The 25133-nt window shown below is 38.7% G+C and overlaps 7 protein-coding genes and 1 long non-coding RNA gene across 20 annotated transcripts; 5 read left to right on the top strand and 3 right to left on the bottom strand.

The window, feature by feature from the left end:
* Window positions 1-722: 722 nt before the first annotated feature.
* On the bottom strand, window positions 723-2451 carry LOC116916395 (elongation of very long chain fatty acids protein AAEL008004). Its single transcript, XM_032921645.2, is given in 3 exon segments — window positions 723-1436; window positions 1438-1601; window positions 1731-2451. Coding segments are annotated over 3 exon segments (810 nt in total). The 5' UTR covers window positions 1786-2451; the 3' UTR covers window positions 723-845.
* Window positions 2452-3789: 1338 nt separating this feature from the next.
* Window positions 3790-4979, top strand: LOC116916397 (elongation of very long chain fatty acids protein AAEL008004). Its single transcript, XM_032921646.2, has 2 exons — window positions 3790-3948; window positions 4110-4979. The coding sequence occupies exons 1-2, from the start codon at window positions 3891-3893 to the stop codon at window positions 4892-4894; spliced, it is 843 nt and encodes a 280-aa protein (XP_032777537.2). The 5' UTR covers window positions 3790-3890; the 3' UTR covers window positions 4895-4979.
* A 138-nt stretch (window positions 4980-5117) lies between these two features.
* LOC116916400 (elongation of very long chain fatty acids protein AAEL008004) lies at window positions 5118-7059 on the top strand. The gene is made up of 2 exons (XM_032921650.2): window positions 5118-6124; window positions 6223-7059. Exons 1-2 carry the CDS (start codon window positions 6067-6069, stop codon window positions 7002-7004), a joined length of 840 nt encoding a protein of 279 aa, XP_032777541.2. The 5' UTR covers window positions 5118-6066; the 3' UTR covers window positions 7005-7059.
* On the bottom strand, window positions 7050-15051 carry LOC116916403. Of its 10 annotated transcripts, none has more exons than XR_006643365.1 (12): window positions 15037-15051; window positions 14288-14591; window positions 13267-13346; window positions 13101-13204; window positions 12989-13040; window positions 12830-12926; window positions 12660-12741; window positions 12532-12602; window positions 12185-12343; window positions 11852-12103; window positions 10363-11144; window positions 7050-10300 (listed from the first exon to the last, which is right to left on the bottom strand). It is a non-coding gene; the product is annotated as an uncharacterized LOC116916403 (long non-coding RNA). The 10 variants fall into 10 exon arrangements; XR_006643369.1 differs by lacking the exon at window positions 15037-15051 and having other exon boundaries at window positions 7050-9037; window positions 9099-10300; window positions 14288-14441; XR_006643367.1 differs by lacking the exon at window positions 15037-15051 and having other exon boundaries at window positions 7050-8827; window positions 8903-10300; window positions 14288-14441.
* Window positions 15052-15574: 523 nt separating this feature from the next.
* On the top strand, window positions 15575-17566 carry LOC123470006. Its single transcript, XM_045169450.1, has 2 exons — window positions 15575-15604; window positions 16262-17566. The coding sequence occupies exon 2, from the start codon at window positions 16313-16315 to the stop codon at window positions 16868-16870; it is 558 nt and encodes a 185-aa protein (XP_045025385.1). The 5' UTR covers window positions 15575-15604; window positions 16262-16312; the 3' UTR covers window positions 16871-17566.
* A 1504-nt stretch (window positions 17567-19070) lies between these two features.
* Window positions 19071-20131, top strand: LOC116916399 (elongation of very long chain fatty acids protein AAEL008004). Its single transcript, XM_032921649.2, has 2 exons — window positions 19071-19194; window positions 19293-20131. Exons 1-2 carry the CDS (start codon window positions 19137-19139, stop codon window positions 20072-20074), a joined length of 840 nt encoding a protein of 279 aa, XP_032777540.2. The 5' UTR covers window positions 19071-19136; the 3' UTR covers window positions 20075-20131.
* LOC116916401 (elongation of very long chain fatty acids protein AAEL008004) lies at window positions 20121-21670 on the bottom strand. Of its 4 annotated transcripts, XR_006643362.1 has the most exons (5): window positions 21460-21670; window positions 20920-21367; window positions 20558-20856; window positions 20360-20484; window positions 20121-20270 (listed from the first exon to the last, which is right to left on the bottom strand). XR_006643362.1 is itself a non-coding variant. In XM_045169449.1 (4 exons), exons 1-4 carry the CDS (start codon window positions 21515-21517, stop codon window positions 20474-20476), a joined length of 816 nt encoding a protein of 271 aa, XP_045025384.1. In that variant the 5' UTR covers window positions 21518-21670; the 3' UTR covers window positions 20121-20473. The 4 variants fall into 4 exon arrangements, 2 of the variants coding, with proteins under 2 accessions (XP_045025384.1, XP_032777544.2); XR_006643361.1 differs by having other exon boundaries at window positions 20360-20856; XM_045169449.1 differs by having other exon boundaries at window positions 20121-20484.
* A 1531-nt stretch (window positions 21671-23201) lies between these two features.
* On the top strand, window positions 23202-24401 carry LOC116916398 (elongation of very long chain fatty acids protein AAEL008004). Its single transcript, XM_032921647.2, has 2 exons — window positions 23202-23362; window positions 23472-24401. Exons 1-2 carry the CDS (start codon window positions 23305-23307, stop codon window positions 24251-24253), a joined length of 840 nt encoding a protein of 279 aa, XP_032777538.2. The 5' UTR covers window positions 23202-23304; the 3' UTR covers window positions 24254-24401.
* Window positions 24402-25133: the final 732 nt, after the last annotated feature.

The raw sequence follows: 25133 nt of genomic DNA on the forward strand, positions 1-25133 counted from the left end.
CTCATGTCTATTTTATTATTGCTTTGTTTAGCCTACTGATTTTTTCATGGTAGAAAGCGATAGTTTTCGTGCGAAGGTCAGCGACAGGCTGCACACGCTCGCTCAATAATTGCCTCAAAACATTTCAAAGAAAGAGCAGTAGTAAAGATGAATTGAGCAATTTTTTTACGATCCTTGCACGAAGAATTTGTGGCCATGTGCTATAACCTCGTTTCCAAATAAAAAAAATTTACTGATATCAATGTGACTGATCAGAAAAGCCGAATAAGGACAACAACGGGGCGCAGTCTATGTATATCCATGTGTGAACGAGTTTACATGACAATCCATCCGTATTTTACGACGTTTGCTTTTATAAGAAACGGAAACGTTGTTTTTAGAAACAAAATGTTCCTACTATTACCAATAATAAATGAGAGTTCTTTAAATCTGAAGCTCTTTTTGCTGGAAATGAAATCCAAAGGCAAAGGAGAACACATAATTGTTAGACTGTGTTTCGAGAACAGACTGTAAATTATTGAGAAATGGCTGAATGAGGCCCTTACTCTGTTTAGCAGTTTTGCATGCGATACTCGGTAAAAGTTTCCCCATACGTCATTTGACGGTAGCAAGCAAGTAAATACATGGCGAGCAAGTAAATGTTGAATGCACGGAACTGGGATGCGTGTTCCGTTGCGAGTAGATTGCACTTACCCAAGGAACAAACTGCAACGTAAGTGAACTACTCATAAATTTTGTAATTTCAAAAATGAGAAAACAAGTAGACTACTACCTCTGGTAACATTATGAAAATGCTCTAAATGGAAAGGGGGCGATTAGTTGTGACATGATTAAAGTCCTGGATGTTAATTCATTTTACTTCTACATTGTAAATTGTTGTTTGTTGGGTATTTTTTTGAATGAAAGTTCTTGAATAGGAGCAAAAAAATAGACGTTTGCACAACGTAATACCACGAAATGGCGGAAGGAAAGCCGCAATCGACAAATAATAATTGTGATCCATGCAAACCAATGCAGGCTAATTCGAACATTTGAAAAACGGTTAAATACTTTTTCCACCACAGGTATTTTCGAAAAGACGGACCCATTGCTGCAATGAGGTAATAAAAGTGCACACCGATGTTCATTAAAGTGTTGACGGTTGGCAGAAAAGCACTTTGACCCCCCGAAATGAACCGGAAGCCAATCCATACTGTTAACAGCATACAGACGTGATGATAAATGTGGAGAAAAGTTAAGTGATTCTCCTTTTTACGTAACACAAAGAACAAGGTGTCCAGTAGATCAATGAGTTTGGATACGCAGTAAAAGTATCCCATGCTGATCGCCTGAAGAGCATCTTCGTTGTCAGAGTAATCCACTGGCTGGCAAATCAGATTGTAGCCTTTCAGCCACGTCACACAGCAGATGCGGTAGAACATCCAGCCATTAAAAACAGATTTGGAAGGCATTGTAAGTCACCAGTGCTCCTCGCAAGTCGTAAGGTGGACGATTTGCCATCAACTTCGGACCCAATATTTTGGCAGCCAACAGGTAAGCCAGGCAAATCAGGACTGACGTTAGTGGAGATTCCGTTAAGGGCAATCCGTCTGTCCGCTTATCTTTTGAATTGAAAAGATGACTTGAGCACATGCAAATATTGATGAATAATAATTTGGTGCAAGTGCTATACAAGTGGGTTGATTATAAAAATGTTTTTTTTAAATCTTTACTGTTGCTTAAGTAAATACCTCTTGCCTCCCAAACTCTACTGCATCCATAAATGAGAGTTTGAACGGGACCCATTGTATGGTGAACTTATACGTTGTTTAGCACTGCAACAAATGAAATAGTGTATTGTTTGCAGTGCAAAAGAAGCACAGGTTAGCGTGGCGGCCCAAAACGCTCTGTCGACACAAGGCATATTCGGAGCACATATAGGAGGATTTGTGATAATGTAAAGAAGAAAAGCGGAAGACAGGTTTTAAATTATAATCTTTTTTTTTGGGGGGTGGGGGGGAGGGGGGCTGTTGATAGAGCAGCTATTGTGGTAAAAGTGTAGGCAGTATAGCAACATGAAGTAGAAATTTTTACGACACATGAAAAGGGACTTGGGGAAAGGGGATCCCCACTTAGCTGCAATACAAATTCAGAGTTTCAAACCTGGCATGATTTCCCCCCGGTATTCTAGAAAGGCAGACTTTATTCGCACGTATTAGCGATTTGTGTGACGATGGTGATACTGTGACAGTCAGCAGGCCATAACTTGTACTAAACAGCAATACTTAAACCGAATTCTTAAAAAATGTTTGTTGACCTAATAACGCTAGAAGCTTAAAGGCAGCTGTTACCGTTAATTGTTTGGCGTGTGATAATCAAACATTTGCATATCTATGATACTAAAAGGAAGGAGCAAAGGAAACACAATTTTTTACTTGTCCATGGTGTAGATAGTAAAAAAAAAATTTATTTACTTAATTTTTTTGTTATCCATTCTAGTTACCTTGTACGCTTTATAGTGGAAACCTTTGAACAATAGGAAGAATACTATGGATTGCGTGACGAAGAACCATGGAAAGAAGATGGGGAAATCACATTCGATGAACAATAACTGCGACCCATGCACTCCAACACATAAGAACTGCAACATCTGAAAACCGGTGAGGTACTTCTTCCACCAAAGATATTTTTGGAAGCGCGGTCCCATGGCTGCCACCAGGTAGTAAAAATACATAACAACGTGCACAAAACTATTGACAGTCGGCATGAAAACGCTGTGACCGCCCGGGACGAATCGGAAGACGATCCAAACGGTGAGAGGCATAGTAGCGTGATGATATACGTGCAAGAACGTTATCTGCTGGCTGTTCTTCTTTCGCAACACAAAAAATAGGGTGTCGAAAAAATCGATTAATTTGCAGAGGTAGTTGCAATAGCCGATCGTGATTATTTGTAGAGCATTCTCGCTATCTGAGTAATCCACTGGCTGACAAATGAAACTGTAACCGTTGAACCACGTTAAGCGGCAAAGATGGTAGAACATCCAACCATTAAAAGATATTTGAAATACGTTGTAAATCACAAGTAATCCTCTCAGTCTGTAAGCTACTTGATTTTCCATAAGTTTGGGCCCTAGTATTTGAACAGCATACACGTAGGCCAAGCAAATCAATGTTGGTGTTAGCGGAGAATCCGTCAGGAGCCATCCATCTGTTCGCTTATCTAACAGATAAAAGGGGCAATTTTTAATTAGCAATTTTAAAATTTCTGACATAAAAACTGTACCTCTTAGGTCCCAGATTCTGGCAGCTTCATCGAAAACGAAGTGAACCAGGTAAAACATGATTTTTTTTTTTTTTCACTTTTGATTTACGCACAAAGTTGTTGGTGAACTAAGTTCGGAATCACGAGAAAATACCTGCCGGCTTGAAGTTGTCGACAACTATGCCATGTCACAGCATGTCAGATTACGCCTATATATACCCTGTTGACCATATCAGCAAACATACATGGGAATAATAGTTTTCATAACTTGTTGAGCATAACGAGGTTCGTAACTACCAATCTAACCATTTCACAGCGGTGAGGAGCTGAGATTGAATTTATGATTTGAATTTTTCTTCTGTTAGCAGTTAGCTCAATGTTTCTTTTCTTTAGAGGTACGTGTGGGAGTGAGGAAAGACAAGATGAAGGTTATCGCAGCGTAACCATCGGCTGCCATAAAAGCCATTTTACGTCAATGTTGAGGCTGGCCGTTGCATATAGAGAGAATGCATGGAACCTGTCGAGGCGGAAACCTTTCGTTTCGTTAACCTTGTACGTGGCTTGTGACGATGCAGCAACACCTATAAACTGGTGAATAATCGACGTGCGTCGTCAGTTTTCCGAAATATCGTGTCGCCTGCTGCACAATGGCTTTCCTCTTCCAAGCCCTGATTTTCGAGGATTCTCCATTATGGGAATCAAGAGGTAAGAAAAGTCAATTTGTCCTGTTACCCACAGTGGGGCTCATAAAAATAAAATACGTTCATGTCCGCATTTTGCTAAAAAGAATTTCATGCCCAAAGAAATATTTCAAATAAAAAAACAAATAATATTTCCCTTTTGTCGTTCCCTGTGTTCAATTATAGACAAACGAACCGATGGTTGGCCGCTTATGAGCTCTCCTCTTCCAACAATCGTAATATGTTTGACTTACGTCTACTTCGTCAAAATATGGGGTCCCCAGTTCATGAAACATCGACCAGCTTACAACCTTCGAGAAGTTTTAGCGGTGTACAACGCATTTCAGATTATTTGCAACGGCTGGTTATTCTACGAATTGGGCCGTTACGGCTGGCTCAGCGGGAATTACAGTTTCATTTGTCAGCCAGTTGATTATTCAAATAACGAAGCAGCCCTACGAATTCTCAGAGCCAGCTATTGGTTTTTCATGTCAAAGTTCCTCGATTTATTTGACACACTGTTCTTTGTCCTTCGCAAGAAAAATAATCAAATCACAATGCTTCACGTCATCCATCATGGACTACTTCCTATGACAATATGGCCGGGAGTTCGTTTTACGGCCGGTGGACACGCCTGTTTTTTCGCTTTTCTCAATACGTTGGTGCACGTCGTCATGTACTTCTACTACTTCTTGGCGGCGATGGGACCAAGCGTTCGCAAATACCTCGGCTGGAAAAAGCATCTGACGTGCTTCCAAATAATGCAGTTCATTGTTGGATCGGTCCATTGTTTCCAGCTGATATTCATCGACTGTGATTTTCCCATCGCTTTCTGCTGGTGGATCGGAGGTCACGAGATCCTCTTTCTATATCTTTTCATCAAGTTTTACAGGCAAACTTATTTACCCCAGCAAGAAATGAAGTCATCATCCCAATCCAAAAAGAAAAGCGTAAGACTAAAAATTTGTTGAGTATAACTTAGTGTGTGAATCCTTTCCTCTGACAAAAATCCCTGTTGGCGCTTGGGTAGAAAATAAAAGATCTCGGAAAATCGAATAGTTCCACTGACATTTCTTTATTTATACCGTACGTAAATACTTTGCCGCTTCTCAAAAGACATGCTTCGTTTCTCTATGGCAGTGCCTCTTTGGTCAAAACTTAAATTCCATTAAAACTTATTTGGTTTCGGCTATCTATCGCCTACCTTATAGAGCTAAAGGATATACGGCATCATCATCAAAATAACAACAAGTGTAGCTTGCGGCAGAGCTGGTTCAGTATTTTGTTTTTGTTTTCTCACGAGACATGTAAACGTTTTTAATCCGTTGGCTTAGAAAGTTGCTAAAATGATCTTTTTGTACGAGTTGGACGCTGCTGTGCCTCAATACCGATTATATCTGATAGATGAATAGGATTTGAATAGTAGTTACAAACTAGAAAGGCACAGAATATTTTTCCGACAGAAATTTGTTTGCGTCCCTGACCTGTATGTGGAAACCAAGCTCCCAGTTTCTCTTTGTTCTCCGATAATAAAAAAGGGTGGGACTTTTTCTGTACTTGAATTTTGAATATGGGTTTTGAATTCCAAGCGATGCAAGAGTGAAAAGGTAATCCAAATCGGGGTTTAACACCGAAACTGAATTTATGCTAAGGGCCGGTTTAGGATCAAAGTAGCCCAGGCGAAATTTTCGATGCTCTAGTTAAACAAAAACTGGCTTTAAAAAGTGCTCTATTTGGCCATGTTTTTTTTTCTTTCTATTTTCTATTCTGTTCTTTTCTGTACTTAATATTCATGTATTTTGAATTTTGGTTCTATTTCATTAAAAGAAAACGTTCGTTTGTATAATGGAGTTTATCTCAAACATCCCCGTTATGGAAGGGCGACAAACCGCTGTGACATAGGTATGCCTAACAAGAACTATATAATTATTTGGTGAGTACATGCATCCGGAGCGATACCACTTAATTCCGGTGTGGTACACGTACGAAATCCGGTACGGTTTGTTCGAGGTCAACACTCCCCAACACCGGCAAAATACGAGAACGAGGAAATCTCATATCTACGTCGGAAATGACGAAAAACAAAAATTAAATCACGTCCTCAGTTTAACGAAGTAAACTGCTGACTGAGGTTGTACGTGAAATGGCTTCCTACATCCAAGCCGTCGTAACTGAAAGCAGAAGACTATGGGAATCTAGAGGTAGGAAAAGCACAATTCAAACTTATTTTATTGTGACGTTTAGATAATGCGACTAAAATAATTTATACCTAACATTATTCTTTATGGAAAACCTACAGACAAGCGACTTGACGGTTTACCGTTAATGAGCTCTCCCGTGCCGTCCATCGTGATCTGCTTAGGTTACGTCTACGTCGTAAAAGTGTGTGGTCCAAAGTTCATGAAAAACAGGTCAGCCTTCAAACTACGAGGAATACTGATGGCTTACAACCTCTTTCAAATTATTTATAACGGCTGGTTATTTTACGAACTCGGTCGTTTCGGCTGGCTCAGTGGAAATTATAGTTTTATTTGCCAACCAGTCGATTATTCAAACAGTGAGGCAGCAATGCGAATCGTCAGAGCAGGCTATTGCTTTTACATTTCCAAGTTCATCGATTTATTGGACACATTGTTCTTTGTGCTTCGCAAGAAAAACAATCAAATCACCATGCTTCACGTTATCCACCACGGGATACTTCCGATGACATTATGGCCGGGTGTCCGCTTCGTTTGCGGAGGACACGCATCCTTTTTCGCATTTCTCAACACGTTGGTGCACGTCGTGATGTACTTCTACTATTTTATGGCGGCAATGGGACCGAGCTATCAAAAGTATCTCGGTTGGAAGAAACATTTGACTAGCTTTCAAATGATTCAATTCATCATGGCTTCGTTCCACTGCTTCCAGCTGATGTTCATCGACTGCGATTTCCCTATCGCTTTTTGCTGGTGGATTGGCGGTCATGAACTGATTTTTCTTGGTTTGTTTATCAACTTTTACAGGAATGCCTATTATAAGGAGAAAGAACCAATATCGCCATCCTCTAACAAAAATCGAATTGCTAACAAAGATCTCTAAATTTCAGAAATACACTATTTTGTTGAAATTCGATTAAAGTCGAAAGAAATGTAAACATCAGTGTATTTTCCTCGAACTCCTCGTGGTATTTAGGAGAAGCAAAAACGAAAGGGAATTCACATCAGTGTCTCTATTCAGTTGCTTTTCTCAAATTTTACAAAAATGGTGTTTCACTTTCGTTCAACGAAAATTTGTGAATGTGAAAGTTTATTTCGAAAATACATGCTTAGTCTTACTAATCTGAAACACCTGTTCTAGGACGTGAAAGCGGAAATCTTATATAACCAGACATCGCATTAGACCAGAAGAATCAGACATAAGAAATAATCTACAATAACAATTCGTTGATCACGATCGTTTAGTGGCTGCTCAGGTGGCTAACAAATGCAGAAGCAAACAATTTTGAAACCTCCTTATGGATCTTCTCCGAAACGACCCCCTTTTGTCATTTTTTTTCGTTGAAATCGTGTGGACTACAGTTTATACGGTGCAATGAAAGTCAACCGGGAAAACTAGTTGGACGGGATTAATTGAGGTTAGCGGAAGTGAAAGGTTCATTCAAATGATCTATTTTGTGTAGCACAGGTAGATCGAACCAGTGGATACATCTTGCTTTGTTCTCGTAGAACTGGTGGAAGGCTATATAAAGGAGACATAAAAACCGACGCGTAATAGTCCATCACATTCCGGGGAGCTCTTGAGCAACACCTCTTGGCCTCTCTTATGACAACCACATACTGAAAATCGCACCGTTTTTCACATTCGTCAAAAAAAAAAGTTTGAAAAACCGAGAATTGCTTTGCCTAAAAATGGCTGCGCTTGTTGACTCCATCGCCTATTATACCAACAAGTTATGGGAACAGAGAGGTGGGAAAATCTTCTTCGTCGTTTTTATGTCATCTGTGCAATTTTAGTTTACAAAAAAAAAAAAATGATAATTGATTCCTGTTCATTTTTAGATGCGAGAGTGGAAGGCTGGCCATTGATGAGCTCCCCTTTACCTGCGATGGCAATTTGCCTGGCTTACATCTTTATCGTCAAAGTTTTGGGGCCAAAATTTATGGAAAACCGGCCACCGTATGACTTGCGACGAGTTTTACTGTTCTACAACCTCTTTCAGATTGTCGTCAATGTCTGGGTGTTCTACGAACTAAGCCGCTACGGATGGCTCAGCGGGAATTACAGTTTTGTCTGCCAACCAGTTGACTATTCGTATGACGAAGCAGCTGTTCGGGTTCTTAGAGCATGTTACGTGTTCTACCTTTCAAAGTTCGTCGACTTATTCGACACATTTTTCTTCATCCTACGCAAGAAAAATAATCAAATCACGTGGCTTCACATTATACACCACGGCTGGATTCCTACCACTTTGTGGCCGGGGATCCGTTTCGTTTGTGGAGGCCACGGCTCATTTTTCGCATTTCTCAATTCGCTTGTGCATGTTGTCATGTATTTCTATTACTTCTTGGCGGCGATGGGGCCACAAGTTCAAAAATACCTTGGATGGAAGAAATACCTTACCACTTTTCAGATGGTTCAATTCATTGCTGCGTCCATTCACTGTTTCCAATTGCTCTTTATTGACTGCGATTTCCCTTACCTTATGTCCTGTTGGATTGGCATCCACGAAGTGTTTTTCCTTCTGATGTTTCTCAACTTCTATAGACACACGTACCGCAAAAATAAGAAAATGGATTCCTCTTCAAAGTCAGACATCAATAACAACAACAATGTCAGCAACCACAAGAAACATATGTAGAGTTTTGTCTGTGTGTTAATTATTTTCGCCTTTAAATAAAATTGTTGCAACTCTATTTTCAAAACTAAAAAATAAAAAGGGTTAGAAAAATGGTCTGATTTGTTTTTAAATAAGAAACAAAAATAGGATAAATTTTGACCTGTTTTTTTACCACCCATAGCAGTTTGAACCCAAAACTGAATGACACACATACGCATACGTGGATTGCCCGTCCTACTTCAGTTGCATTTTTGGATCCAGTTCAAACTCTTTGTAAAACCGAGACATAAGTTGCCTAAATCCAAATAACAGGCATAATCAAATCCTTATATCTCGTACAGTCGTCTTCTTTTTACATGTAGAACAATCATTTGATTGGCAATCCTGTTTTTTCGGGACTTTTTTTTTCTTCAAGAATTTGGCATCCCGTTCTTTCAGAGACGAAAAACAAGTTCGGACTATGGCGCCAGGTACTGTTAATTTAGCGCAAACGAAATGCAGTTGTGACGCCCCATTTTCTCAAAACTCGTTGTATGTCATTACAAAAATTAATCTTTAATCTCGTTTTGTTTTTTTTTTTTGTCCTCCGGCTTGTTTTCCATCTCCTGTAACTAAATTCTTCGCTCAATTGATTCTCTGTAAAAACAGAGAAAATAAGTTAACCTGTTCATCACTTCTTGGCTTAGGTGGCGTTAAATTAATTAAATAGGCTACATGCATCGATCTGTTTGTAGCTTTGAACAATGGAGAAAAATTAAAAGGAGAAAACTAAGTATGACTTAAAAGCACGCTCACGCTGAAAATCAATCAAATAGGGAAAGATAGACCTCTAAAAAATAATTCTAGGTCGATGTAACTAACTCCAGCTCTTGTTAGTAAAAAAAAACTGCTAAAAGAAAAACAAAAGAAACAATTCAAATACGATTCAAAGCAGAAATCATGAAAAACTAGCTCACGGAAAACATGGAAGGGGGGAGAGAGAGAGGAGGTTCTTTGGAAACTTTAATACAGTATGTGTAAAATGGCTCACAGCAGAACAGACATTCAGGACTAGACACCATCAGGACACCGAGGCATCCAAATCAGTTCATTTCCAGTTACTGTCGTGTAACCATGGCCTCCGTTATTCAAACTGTTGTTGACGAGAGCATCCGTATTTGGGATCAAAGAGGTACTATTTCTTATGTAATAATCGCGTAATAATGTAACTGCTTGTGTCAAAATGTTTTTACACGATTAAAAGATATTTGCTTTCCCACATCTTACGAGTACGAGTTTGTGTTTCTTAACAGATAGGCGTACAGATGGATGGTTCCTGACGGAAAATCCGCAAACGCCTGTGCTGATTTGCTTGGCTTACCTATTTGTAGTCAAAATACTGGGTCCAAAACTAATGAAAAACCGGCCAGCCTTTGAGTTGCGAGGTGCACTTATGGTTTACAACGCGTTCCAAATTGTTTTCAATGGCTGGATGTTCTACCATATTTGCCGTCTAACGTGGTTCAACGGTTACAGTTTCATTTGCCAGCCGGTGGATTACTCCGACAACGAGGATGCACTGGAATTAATTAAGATGGGCTATTGCTTCTACATTTCTAAATTCATCGATTTCCTTGATACCTTGTTTTTCATCATGCGTAAAAAGGATAATCAAATCACCTTCCTGCATGTTTTCCACCATGCCAGCATTCCGCTGACCGTATGGATTGTCTTCCGTTTCATTCCGGGTGGTCAAGCTTCCTTCCTTCCCCACTTTCAACAGTTTGGTGCACTTTATTATGTACTTCTACTATTTGATGGCAGCGATGGGTCCACGAGTTCAAAAGTATCTGTGGTGGAAGAAATATTTGACCGTTTTCCAAATGGTCCAGTTCTTTCTTGTTGGCTTGCACGGACTTCAGTTGCTGTTCATCGAATGTAATTTCCCGACTGCCTTCTCGTGGTACGCTCTCGTGCAAACGGTGTTCTTTTTCCAACTTTTCAAAAACTTCCATTCGAAAGCCTACAAACCCAAACAATAACATCAACAATAACAACAACAACAACGATCTAAAAAAAATCAAGTAAATTGGGATACCAAAACTTTACCGTTCGCTTATAGATAAAAATTATTTTTGCGTCCGTTTTTATTCCATATTTTAAATATTAAAGCGTGCGTTCAATCTTTGCCAATGTACCTCGGCGTGTAAGCTATACTCACATCATCATGTCGCTCATTTCCCGTTCCAGAGTTTCTCCCTCCAACAGTTAAACGAGTTTTCAAATACAATTATAGAAACCGGAAAGTTTCTGACACAACTTTTCGCGTACCCATCCACGGTTGGTATCTACTAGAAGTTTCGTAATGGATCACGAAGTAGGAATCATTTCCCGACTATGCACTGAGCTGGATTCCACGCATTCTATTGGTGACAACCGTATAACAATCAAAGACGGCATTTTAATAAGTAAATCCTGCACAAGATTAACGCATTTTATGATAATTATCCTCTTGTATTGTAGGTTAGTAGACCTATAAGCCTAAAGTAAAACCTTTAATTTCGTAACCAAAGTTTCGTTGAGGTGAAATTTGTTTTTCTGTTTGTTGAAAACAGGAAATGCAAATAAAGCTGTCATGAGCATTGCCGCATACAACTTGACTGATCGACTTTCTATCAGCTTCCAAAAACAACAGAAATAATTGGAAAGTATTCAAGTTGCTTAAGTGAGAAAGCTGTTTGAAAGCTAATATTTGGACGGACTAAAGATATTGGATTGGCACGCAAAAAGTGGACAAACTACTATCAGGCCTTTTTACAGGTGGTTTTACTTTCTAAATAAGCGGAGACGAAGCCCCTTAGGCTCTATTAAGTATAACCTCGTTTGTCTGAACTATTTACGATTTCTATATGGTATAAGGTTTATTGATCCACTTTTCTTTCCCTAGTGATCAACTCTTTATGGGAGTAATGAGCGATTCGATAGTTTACTCTACCTCAAATTACAAGAAACGAAAAGTTCAATGCGTAGCTCCCCACTTAAGCTAGAAACGGCCGAAGATAATAAGGTCCTTTTATGTACAGTTTAGGTGTCATAGTTGGAACGGCTCTACGAATTTTCAACAACTTACCTTTTGAAGAATTAGTATAGTAAACGTGTAATGCCACCACGAAGAAGATGCTGGAGCAAAATGGTAGGAGAAAAACGAGCACAGCATAACACCCGACTATGCGCGGCACGTCCGAGTTATCCAGATTGAAATGCTTGAACAATGGTTTGCCAAGTCTGCTGTGTAGGCAAGATGATAAGCTCATCAACACCAGGTGTTAACTGAAGGCAGAAAAGAATGTCGACGATGGCCATTCCTACTGCGGTGAGGAACCTGTAAAAAGATATGCAGGTAAATATTCAGTCTAGGATCTCACTATAGAGCTCTAGGATGAGTAATGCTCAACTGACAAACCCTATTACTTAGAAGATCACCAACAGATTTACACGAGAGCAATCAGCGACATAATGTGACCACGCAACCATTGTGCGACACAAACGGATGTAGTGAGCACAATAACGACTTGATCTATGGTGTAAGCTCGACGAATGTATGTGAGAGGCTGGAAGCTAACTGGAATTCAAGTTTCGAGAGGTATACATAGATAAAGAATTTCTCAATATCGATAGACTATACCGAATTAATAGAAACAGGCAAAAAGTTATTGAATGATCAACCACTGCCCTTTTGATTGCTTGACCCAATAAAGAAAAAACTCTGGTTTTTTCGACAACTGGTTAAAATCACTTTCATTCTCTTACCTTCGTCGTTTGGAAACCTGCGGAGGCTTCTGGAAGCTTGTATTGCGAACCGCTTTTATAGATTTTACTACCTGCCAAATAAACGAACCTTAAGTGATGAATAAATCGAGCAGTTGATTATATTTTACGAGTTTAATTCCGGTATATCTCTTGTAACATAGGCGGAAAAAGAGCGATGACCCGAACGGAGAGGCTTCTCCACAATATTTTCTTTATGAACATAAAAAAAAAAAAAAACACATTTTATTTATTATAGGCAGACTGTGCGATCAATAGACGAAGTTTAATTTTGTTAAACCATATGAAATCAGCATGGTGCTGGTCCTAAATGCGCCTATTAGTTTTTAGATGTTACGAGTTTGGATAGAAGCCAATTAATCTTCTGTTAAATCAACCTAAAAATGCAAAATATTTATTATTATTATAAGGAAAAAGAAAAAGATATATATGCCTATACCGAATCATCTTGTGGTTCTCTCCTCTTGGGAATACGTACACCCGGCGGCAAGCTGTCATGGAAAATTCATAAATAACACTTTACAAAAAGTTTATCAGTCCTTCCGCCGTACCAAAGGTGTAAATTTTTTAACGTTACATTCCGGTGGTTTCCCCGAACTGTATTGTTGCACATTACTATTCCGTCGGATGTCATACACGCCTGAAGTGTTTTCTCCTATTTAAAAGAATGAATTATCCAATAGACAGTGTATAAACTATTTTATGCATTAAGCTTACCTCCGTTTAGATTTTTCGGGACTTAAGCATTAAATGTCAACGATGTTTCAAACATTCGACCTTGCCAATGGGATTAGAGCCTGAACAAAAATTAGAACACTAGAAATATTTAGGGTGATAACTTAGGCTTCTGAAATTAAACTGAAAAATAAAATGGGGTCAACTTAATAGATAAAGTTATTGGTATATATCCGGAGCTTCGATGTTTGTTGTCATACATTTTAGTACCTTGGTTGATACTCCTACGTTTTCATTTATCAATATAACGGCATTTTTATCGCACTTTTGGGTCGAGATGTTGGGTAGCTAATATAAATTTTGTCATCACAAACATCAACCGGATGTGCGAGAGCGTAAATTCATTGCGGAACTTGTATATACAGTTTATACGACAAAGTGAGAATTTAAATTGGCTATATCAATCGTTCATTTATCGGTGGTCAATGTTCGGAAAATAATGGGAAAAACAGGTTTAAGAATAGAAAAAAAAAGTCCAAACAAATCTACCAACATAAACAGGAATAACAGGAAAAAAGACTAGACCCTTAATCTAGACTTGTTTCAAGGTAAGCTTCTCCAACTATTTTCCCGCGTGAATAAGGTCTAAAAATATCAGTACAACCTCAAGCTATATAATCAACTATAGGCCTATGAAACTTTTTACAGTCGATTTTGAATTTCAAGTAAATGCCCCACAAAATATTTACGCCTATAGGCAATAATGCATAACGAGATTGGGCGATCAAGCTCTACCATAAAAGCTTATATTATTACTGGTCACTAAAGTTCTGAACTCGTTTCAAATAGCAATGACATGGTGAACATCGCAATATCACAATCGTTAGTGTTCCCAATATAATTGGCAAAGCCAATCATTATGGAAAGGAAAACAAAATAACTAGCTGACGGACAAACATTCAATTTGCTGTTAATGAGAATCTGTATAGAATTTGAGTAACCCTATAATAGCCTTATCTATTAAGTTATGAATTCTTGGTTAGTCTATACATAAGAACTGCACCTAGCTGCTGATGTGGGACGCTCCTGAAGCGGGACGCTCCTGGTCTGTTTCAGCTTAACTTGAGCCATCTCTCGAGTCTGACCAGCGCTGACGAAGTGAGCGGACTGAAGTGGGAAGAAAGTCGTTTTGTGGAGGGTTTTCTTTCAAACCTTGTCTTTTCTTACTACGTGCTCACACAGCCTTGGGCAAATTTTCCGCTCCACTTTTTTTTCCAGTCAAACATGCTCGGGTTAAAAGCGCTTGTCGTGGATCTGCGTATAATGACGGGGATTTTTGGACCACACTTCTCTCGTTCCCAATTCCACTGGAATATTTGCAGGTATTTGAATTCATGTGTCGTATGCAAATGCAAAATCTAGTTTGGTTGGTTCTAGTTACGAACACAGGCACATCGTTCTGGAGCTTGCATGCAAGGAGATAGTTATCTGCGTCTTTTATAAGGTTTCATTTGTCTAGAGCTGCCTTGTTTCATCAACAGTGCGTCTTTGAATGTAAAAGTTAGTAAAGTAGGTCTTAACTTATCCCTATAGAAAATGTCTTATCCCCCATTGTATATAGCAACGGCAAGAAAATTTAAAAGTTGAGCAATAATAAAAAGCATAAACGAGTTTAGAAGTGTACAAAGGAAAGTTATTATCACCATATTATCCACTCCAGAGTTAGATTCAGCTAAATGTCTCAAGCCTTTCTCTTGTATTATAGCTCCGTGTTTGATCCCCACTCTCTCCCGCATTTGCGTTTCCACTTACGTAAAATATTTTCCCTGTACAGTGTAGGGTCTACACGTTCGCTTCTCCACATCATCCGATATTCGTGTCAAAGTGCGCTTCTCCTCAGCAACTAAAGTAAAGGTTGCGTAAACCTATACGTACCTGTTCACTCTTTTGTTTCACTCAGGATTCTGTTTATCCTTAATATCCTTATGTTATATAAGACCGTGTCAATGTGTCTCAGCTCTCTCTTCTATTTTTCCAAGTATACGCAGCTCAAGCAAGTAACAACACGTGTCCGTGTCTCTTATCATTTCTTTATTATTAGAGTAACTTATAAGGTAACAGATCGTATTTGTAATAGTCATATATAAATTCCCCCTAGTATAAGTTGTTAAGCTATACTACCTCAACAGGTTATGGGCCCAGATTTCGCGTAATGGCTAATGCAATAGTTACAAACAGTTTTAAGGACGTGAGCCATTTACCAAAATTCAATGGCCAGAATTTCACGGAATGGAAATATGAATTTCAAAACATGATGGAACAACTCGGCCTTAAGGCCTTTTAACCTCCCGGTGGTGTACTAGATGCCATCCCTTTGGAGGTAAATTCATGTTTTTTTTTCTGTCGTGTGTTCACATTTTTTTATGTATTGATTCATAATTAGTGGATTATTTCGCAACTTGTTCAATCAAGAAACTTTAAAATCTGTACAAATTTGATAGTGATATCAGCATTTTAAATTCTTGATTGTACATACATCATACCGTACTGTATATATATAAACCACTCTATTGAAGGGGGTTCCACTAACATGTGGAGATTAGTGTAATAAAAGTTATACATCATCGTATAAATTTTGTTTCAAATGTCTACTACGCACCCAATATGCTGGTCAGCATAAATACTTGTGATTTATTATGATTATTATTATTTTTTTCTGTTTCTTTCTGTCATCACACTTTAACGAGAATTTTGCATCTCAATTAAAGGGTGTACTCACACTCAGTTTATCCTTAAAAAAAAAAAAAAAAAAAAAAAAAAAAAAAAACAAGTGTCATCACACTTTAACGAGAATTTTGCATCTCAATTAAACGGTGTACTCACACTCAGTTTATCCTAAAAACAAGTGTCATCACACTTTAACGAGAATTTTGCATCTCAATTAAAAGGGTGTACTCACACTCAGTTTATCCTAAAAAAAAAAAAAAAAAAAAAAAAAAAAAAAAATCCAAATACTCATTACTGTCTATTTTACTAGACAAGAGTTGATAACGCGGTCACTAATCAAGTCGACATCAACGCATGGAGAATGAGAGATATCACATGCAGAAACTATATCTTGGCCACCACAGATCAAAGTCAGAAGATCCTTCTCTATCCATGTGTTACCGCAAGAGAAATGTGGGTTAAACTGATCTCTCAGCATGCCGCTAGAGCAGATGACACCATTCATCAGAGATGGCAGGAACTCTACGATTTCAAGTATGATTCTGAAAAAAACGTTACATCTTACATCAACGGGATTGTGTCCATCGCCAACCAACTAAGAGAAATGAATGAGCCAGTTCCTGAGAGGCAAATTCTTAACAAAATCCTAGCCGCTCTTCCACCAAACTTTAGAATGGTGCGTTCCGCATGGACAGTTGTACCAGTCCACGAGAGAACTATCGATAATCTCACTCGGAGATTAGTGGCAGAAGAGAGTGTGATTGCATCATATGAGTCTGAATCAAAGAATGAGATGTCCAGTGCCTTCCGCGCTTATAACCATTCGTCCATCCGACGATCAAGAGGCAGTTACCAAGCTGGAAGAGGTGGATATCCCGGTCTTCAAGGAAACTTTCAAAATGCCAGGAGAGGAGAGTAATCGCTACAATACTGCATATCACCACAACCAATGGGAGCAATCAAAATTTCAAAATCAAGAATTTGAATGTGATCTCTGTGAAGTAGACACCCACAAAACGGCGGACTGTCGGAAACTGGCAAGAGCACGAGCGATCCTAAAGGCAGACCAGGGAGACAATTTCCTAACATGAAAAATCAAGACTCAGCCTTTCCAGTCTCCACATCTAAAGATCAAGACCACGTTTTGAAAAAGCACTCAAAACTCTGTGTAGCGGTTTAATGCTTTTAGCAGTCAATCGATGCACTTAGACCAGAAATCGGAGCTAGAAGTTAATATTGAATCAGACCAGGCACCTTATCGACCGCATATTAGACAAGAAGATCCCACTAAATATTTCATTTATTTATTTTTTTGTATTTCATCGTTTCATTGTGTTTCGTCTTCTCACTCTCCTCTTCTTTTTTTTTGGGTGTGTGATTGCCAAATTCGTTTTGTACTTATGATAAAACTCAACCTTCACTATTAGTTGAGACCAGGTGTCAAAGTGCGCTTCTCCTCAGCAACTAAAGTAAAGGTTGCGTAAACCTATACGTACCTGTTCACTCTTTTGTTTCACTCAGGATTCTGTTTATCCTTAATATCCTTATGTTATATAAGACCGTGTCAATGTGTCTCAGCTCTCTCTTCTATTTTTCCAAGTATACGCAGCTCAAGAACAACACGTGTCCGTGTCTCTTATCATTTCTTTATTATTAGAGTAACTTATAAGGTAACAGATCGTATTTGTAATAGTCATATATAAATTCCCCCTAGTATAAGTTGTTAAGCTATACTACCTCAACAATTCGTCTTAAACTGGAACGAACTTTCTTAATATAATCTTCATTTTGTTAAACTATTTTTCACGCTGCAAACGCTCAACAGCTACTCAATTAGCAAGGACTAGTATAAAATAATGTACTGAATTGGCGGTAGATATAACACACGGACCAAGAAAGAACACTGCCGACACAGGAACACAAATCGACGTATTATACACCATAACGATATTAGCACTAAGGGATTGTTCGTTTGCAAAACACAAATCAATCCCGAAGGTCTAACCACCGTGGGTGAACGCTCACTCGACACTCACCTTTTTTTCACCCACGGGCCCTTAAGGGAAGTATGTAAGTATTAACACCACTGAGGTTTGTGTAAAAAACAGTTATTGTACACTACACAGCATATAGAGCATCACAGTAGACACACTTAGAATCGACACTCAACATTCAATTATTCTCGGCACACACACTCACCCTTTCTTGTTCTTACCCCTTTATAACCTCCTTCTACAGGCAAGGCCTTAGGATTTCACTGCGCAACGTTCGAGTCTCGTCCAGATCCGGATTGACTTCCAAAACGTCGATTGCAGCAGCCTCCTTCCCTTTAACCTCCATTTCCTTACAACTAGGTACCACACTTAACTATTTAAGGAATACGATTCAATCCTTAAAAAATCACGCCTCCTTTTGTGATTGCTCAACACCAAAAATGGAACGTATATGTTAGGCGTTATACCATATTAATAACAAAACTAAACACACCCATACAACGACTTGACTCGTTACAAACGCTGCTATTATCTCAACCTGATGATCCCATTCACTACACCATCAAGATTGGAACCTGTTAACTTGTTAGATTCGAGAACCGGCAGCTCGTAGGTGCGTTAGGCTTGCGGCAGAGCTGGTTCAGTATTTTATTTTTGTTTTCTCACGAGACATGTAAACGTTTTTAATCCGTTGGCTTAGAAAGTTGCTAAAATGATCTTTTTGTACGAGTTGGACGCTGCTGTACCTCAATACCAATTATATCTGATAGATGAACAGGATTTGAATAGTAGTTACAAACTAGAAAGGCACAGAATATTTTTCCGACAGAAATTTGTTTGCGTCCCTGACCTGTATGTGGAAACCAAGCTCCCAGTTCCTCTTTGTTCTCCGATAATAAAAAAGGATGGGACTTTTTCTGTACTTGAATTTCGAATATGGGTTTTGAATTCCAAGCGATGCAAGAGCGAAAAGGTAATCCAAATCGGGGTTTAACACCAAAACTGAATTTATGCTAAGGGCCGGTTTAGGATCAAAGTAGCCCAGGCGAAATTTTCGATGCTCTAGTTAAACAAAAACTGGCTTTAAAGAGTGCTCTAATTGGCCGTGTTTTTTTTTAACCTTTTAGAAACCAATATAAAATCACGTCCTCAGTTTAACGAAGTAAACTGCTGACTGACGCTGTACGTGAAATGGCTTCCTACATCCAAGCCGTCGTAACTGAAAGCACAAGACTATGGGAATCTAGAGGTAGGAAAAGCACAATTCAAACTTATTTTATTGTGACGTTTAGATAATGCGACTAAAATAATTTATACCTAACATTATTCTTTATGGAAAACCTACAGACAAGCGACTTGACGGTTTACCGTTAATGAGCTCTCCCGTGCCGTCCATCGTGATCTGCTTAGGTTATGTCTACGCCGTAAAAGTGTGCGGTCCAAAGTTCATGAAAAACAGGCCAGCCTTCAAACTACGCGGAATACTGATGGCTTACAACCTCTTTCAAATTATTTATAACGGCTGGTTATTTTACGAAATCAGTCGTTTCGGCTGGCTCAGTGGAAATTATAGTTTTATTTGCCAACCAGTCGATTATTCAAACAGTGAGGCAGCAATGCGAATCGTCAGAGCAGGCTATTGCTTTTACATTTCCAAGTTCATCGATTTATTGGACACATTGTTCTTTGTGCTTCGCAAGAAAAACCATCAAATCACCATGCTTCACGTTATCCACCACGGGATACTTCCGATGACATTATGGCCGGGTATCCGCTACGTTTGCGGAGGACACGCATCCTTTTTCGCATTTCTCAACACGTTTGTGCACGTCGTGATGTACTTCTACTATTTTATGGCGGCAATGGGACCGAGCTATCAAAAGTATCTCGGTTGGAAGAAACATTTGACTAGCTTTCAAATGATTCAATTCATCATGGCTTCGTTCCACTGCTTCCAGCTGATGTTCATCGACTGCGATTTCCCTATCGCTTTTTGCTGGTGGATTGGCGGTCATCAACTGATTTTTCTTGGTTTGTTTATCAACTTTTACAGGAATGCCTATTATAAAGAGAAAGAACCAATATCGCCATCCTCTAACAAAAATCGAATTGCTAACAAAGATCTCTAAATTTCAGAAATACACGATTTTGTTGAAATTCGATTAAAATCGAAAGAAATGTAAAAATCAGTGTATTCACTATACCATCAAGATTGGAACCTGTTAACTTGTTAGATTCGAGAACCGGCAGCTCGTAGGTGCGTTAGGCTTGCGCTTAACCAACAGACAAAGACCATAGCAATCTGCTGGAAAAGAGGGCAGGCAACTAATTATGAAACAATGACCCAATTCAATTCCCACAACTCTTTTCCGAAATGCAATGCATTATTTCAAAAATACATAAGAATAACCTACTTAGTCATTCCTTAGGCATCCGTAGAATCAATAGCCTACTAGTGGGCAGGGGGAGCAGCTAGAGTAAGGGCTCTGATGAAGTTCAGCAGGCTCGCAACTTTTCTTTTGAACTTTTTACTGCTGCCCTATAAATAACAATGTGTATAGGAACTATTTATTCACGAAACATACATTACAAATGTTTTTTGACAATAATACGGGACGATCCAGAAATTTCCGTTGGGCGCTTGCTGTATGCTCCGGTGTGATAATTTTTGAAGAGAAAGAAATACATAACGGCTTGTATCGCAGTGCCCCAAGAATAGGCTTTAGGATAGTCACAGTCAATGAAAAGTAATTGTATGCTATGAAAACCAACCAAGACGAATTGAACCATTTGAAAAACGGTGAGGTATTTTTTCCACCACAGGTACTTTTGAAACCGCGGACCCATCGCCGCCATCATGTAATAGAAGTACATTACAACGTGTACCAACGTATTGCACGTCAGAAAGAAACTTTAAGAGAAAAATGAGATTAAGATTAATTTTTAAATTGCAATTCTTGAATGCAGAGTTTACCAGCTCTGTCCACCGGCAATGAATCGGAAGCAAAGCCATACGGAGAGCGGCGTAAAGCTGTGGTGAAAGACGTGAAGGAAAGTGATCTGATTGTCCTTTTTACGTAAGATGAAAAACAGCGTATCAAGAAAATCAATCAACTTGGAGATGTAAAGGCAATAGCCGATAAAGATTATGCGAAGGGCATCTTCGTTTAGTGAGTAATCCACAGGTTGACAGATGATGCTATAGCCGTTGAACCACGTCACTCGGTTACTTTCCCAAAACATCCAACCATTGAAAACGATTTGAAATGCATTGTAGATAATTAGTACACCTCGCAATTGGAAAGGCTTCCGACTTTCCATCAACTTCGGACCCCAAATTTTGACCATAAAAAGATAGGAAAGAGACATGAGCACTGGAGTCATCGGCGAATGTGTCAGCGGCCAGCCGTCCGTTCTCAAATCTATACGAAACAAATTTTAAACCAATTGGTGTCAAAAGGTTGAAACACGTGTCGGTTTAATTGCGAAATCAACAAGATAAACAGGTTCCTACCTCGTAGTTTCCATATTCTGCTGCTTTCTTCCATAATGCATTGGACAACGGAACCCATCCTGGCACGATGTCTACTGGAACTCTACTGATATGAAGTGCCTTTCGTTATGTGCTCAGACGTATCACTCTGTCTATCTTCAAGAAGATGGCCATCTGTCTTTTTTTAACGTTCCAACTTCCGGAACGGTAGTGTTTCATACAGACATAAGTTTATCTCCTTTCCCTGAAATGTGAAAGTTTGTGAAGTAAGTCTCACCCCATCGTTACATCAAATTTCTTATCCTTAGGATCATTACAATGGTAAGAGTATTACCTGGAGCATGAACAATAAGGTAAACAGCATGAATGACTGTAAATATGAAGAAGGAACGATATTTTCATGATTGTTAAAATGTTTTTATACCATTAACTCTTCTTCCCTGCATAGTTAAGTATAAAGCTATATGAATATCATATTTCCTTACAAAATGTAAATACGTGTTTGTCGAAATATCCCCAGGCACTGAACGTATCCTACACGTGCGTGAAATCCTACGTAGAAAATACTTTCTAAATTTCCTTTCCGACAAGCTTCAAGGTTTTTTCGCCTTTTACCGCAAGTATCGTAATTAATATGGAAAATAGAATTTTGGAAAATAGAAATTAGTCCAGTTCTGAGTCATAATACGCCCAGACCACACTGCAAGCCACTTTGTGAGTAAGATGATGTCCTTACATCTTTAACTGCCAAGAAAGGATCGGATAAAGAAATTTTGTATGAATTAATTTTAAGTTTTCTAGCGCTCGAGAACGAACGTCAAGAATGCGAGGGACTGGATCCGACTAGTTTTGCTTAGCGTTGTAGTTTTTTGCACTTTCCATTTGAACGAGGGTGGACGGACGATTACACCACAAGTTCTTGGACTTGGTTAATAACTATGGGGTTAAATCAACATTCTAGAACTGTAAACATGATTACGACATGGTGATGTTCCGATAGTTATTTTAAGCAATTACTGTTTTACACGACAGCATGAAGTAGATCGATATGTACTATGTGTATAATTAAAGTAGTTTCAAAATTTACCACAGCCGAGCATTGGCAAAATTGATGAGTTATTGTTGGTTAGAGATTTAATTTGTCAGTTTCTCTCGTGTTTCTAAGGAATCTGCTTGATTAAAAAAAAAAACATTCCGCGATTGGAAAAGGTTTTTTTTTGTGAACTGCCAGCACGATCATTTCAAAATAGATGCCCTACTTTCCTTGCATTTGTATGCTTGCCATACGAAAAAAAATTTAAATGTTGATCTAAACATAATGCGCCTTTCTCCAACCGTATCGCAGGAAAAACAAGAAAAAAAAGAAAACGTAAACATCTCGAAAACTGTTTCCCAATACCCTCTATACGCATTAATCGAATGGACGCTACAGGTTCCGGTATTCAAAGGGGCGACAACTTTTAAAAAATCATTCCTTTTTTTAGAGAACGATTTCACTGATGCTAAGAGACAAAGTGTATGTCCTTTTCAGAAGTCTAATCTGGTATGCCAAATGATCAGAGAAACGCACAGTAAGACAACCCCACGTAATCCAAGCTTCTAAATGATTTCTTTATTTGAATACTTTTTTTCGCAACCCGTAGGAACGTGCATAATAAACATAGACCGCATTCACCATACTTGTATCGCTCCAAGACTTGCATTTTGTTAACTGCCCACCTTTTGAAAAATCCTGTTATTTGCATCTCTAGTGATTAGACAGAAAAAAAGAAAAAAAAACCGGATTTGAGAAAGCCTTTCGAGCGTCTATAAATTGTCAAAGAGTACCAAACGGACACTACGCATTGAGTGGCCGTTGAGTAAACTATGGGCTCCGTTGCGCAAATCATCGTTCAAGAGGGAAGCAGGATATGGGAACAAAGAGGTATAGATTTTAATTTCTATCCAGTCATGAGATATTTTATGTAATGTTCAAATGAAAACAATTTCAGCCTTTACCCTGAAAAGTTAAAATGTTTCTTTCATATTGGCAGATAAGCGAACAGATGGATGGATCTTGGCAGATTCTCCACTAACGCCAATCGTCATTTCTTTAGCTTACCTCCTTGTGGTGAAAACATTGGGACCGAAGCTTATGGAAAATAGGAAACCTTTCCAATTAAGAAACATTCTTTTCTTTTACAATGCATTCCAAATCGCTTTTAACGGTTGGATTTTCTGCAAGACTTGTCAACTGACCTGGTTCAACGGTTACAGTTTGGTTTGTGAGCCGGTCGATTACTCCAACAACGAAGATGCCCTGCAATTAGTTTTGATAGGCTATTGCTTTTACATCTCAAAGATTATCGATTTTCTTGACACCATCTTTTTCATAATGCGCAAAAAGGACAACCAGATCTCTTTCCTGCACGTTTTGCATCATAGCGTTATGCCATCGAGTGTTTGGATTTGTTTCCGATTTATCGTTGGCGGTCACTGTTGCTTTTTCGTCACCCTGAATAGTTTGGTTCACGTTGTCATGTATTTCTACTATCTGATGGCAGCCATGGGTCCCAGATTTCAAAAGTACCTGTGGTGGAAAAAGTACGTGACTGTATTTCAGATGGTTCAATTTGTCTGCGTAGGGTTTCACAGCTTACAATTGTTGTTCGTCGAATGTAACTTTCCAACTGCTTTTTCCCTATGGTCAGTCGTGCAAGCGCTTTTGTTTCTCAGTCTCTTTAAAAATTTTCATTCCAAAGCATACGCAAAAAGTGCTAACCTAGAATCGAATTCCGAGTATAGCCCTAGCCATTCAGAGAAAAAACTTTCATAAAGTTTTGAATCCGATCGGTGCTATAGTTCTTTATACGTTTAATTATAGAGAATAGAAAACCAACTACGCGGTTTATTTGATTTTCTCCGGTGTAAATGTCTTTTTAGTTTCAGATTTTTTCATGCCAAATACATATCGTTTGATAACATCTTGTTTTTTTTTCAAGTTAGTTGATAGAAAAACGGGGCAAGAGGTTCCATTGTGAATATTTGTAAATAAAACCAGAAACGGCACTGCCATCTTTTTCCCCGTGTCTGTAGAGACGATTTCTTTTTTACAAACGAGTTTTTACGCAGTAGAACGGGATTTCCCCGTGTGAGCCCAGTTGAAGTGGTGTGTATTTAAAAGTTTCCGTGCCCAAGAATTAGTGTTATTCACTTTAATTTGAAAGCATAAGTGTCCAACTAAGTCAAAAATAAGCTGAAAGAGATTTTTAGGTTTGACAGTAACGGTATATTTGGACCCGGAATTCAGCATTTCATCTGATTCTCTTTCCATTTAAAAAAACCAAACTCATTTGAAGGGGAAAAAAAATTTTTCCAAAATTTTTTAATTTAAAAAAAAAAAAAAAAAAAAAATTTATTTCGCGGTTTGTTTATGATGATATCGATGTATTTCGTATGGTTTTTGCCTTAATTTTTCCTTCCCCTGCCTCCCTTTTTGTTATCTTTCTAGAAAATTGTTGCCCTTGAACCTTTTGCACCCTTCCCTGAAAAAAATATATATTTTGCATATATTTGGTCCCCCTCCCTCCGTCATGTCCAGAGATCTTGACGACTTTCTTTTTTTTCCTTACCCCTTCTCTCTGCGAAAGCAAGCTTTCAAACCTTTAGGGGAAGGGATACTACCCTTTGTCAGACTTAGATAATAACATTCAGAC

This window comes from Daphnia magna, linkage group LG2 (genome assembly GCF_020631705.1).
Source record: "Daphnia magna isolate NIES linkage group LG2, ASM2063170v1.1, whole genome shotgun sequence".
NCBI classification, from domain to species: Eukaryota; Metazoa; Arthropoda; class Branchiopoda; order Diplostraca; family Daphniidae; genus Daphnia; species Daphnia magna.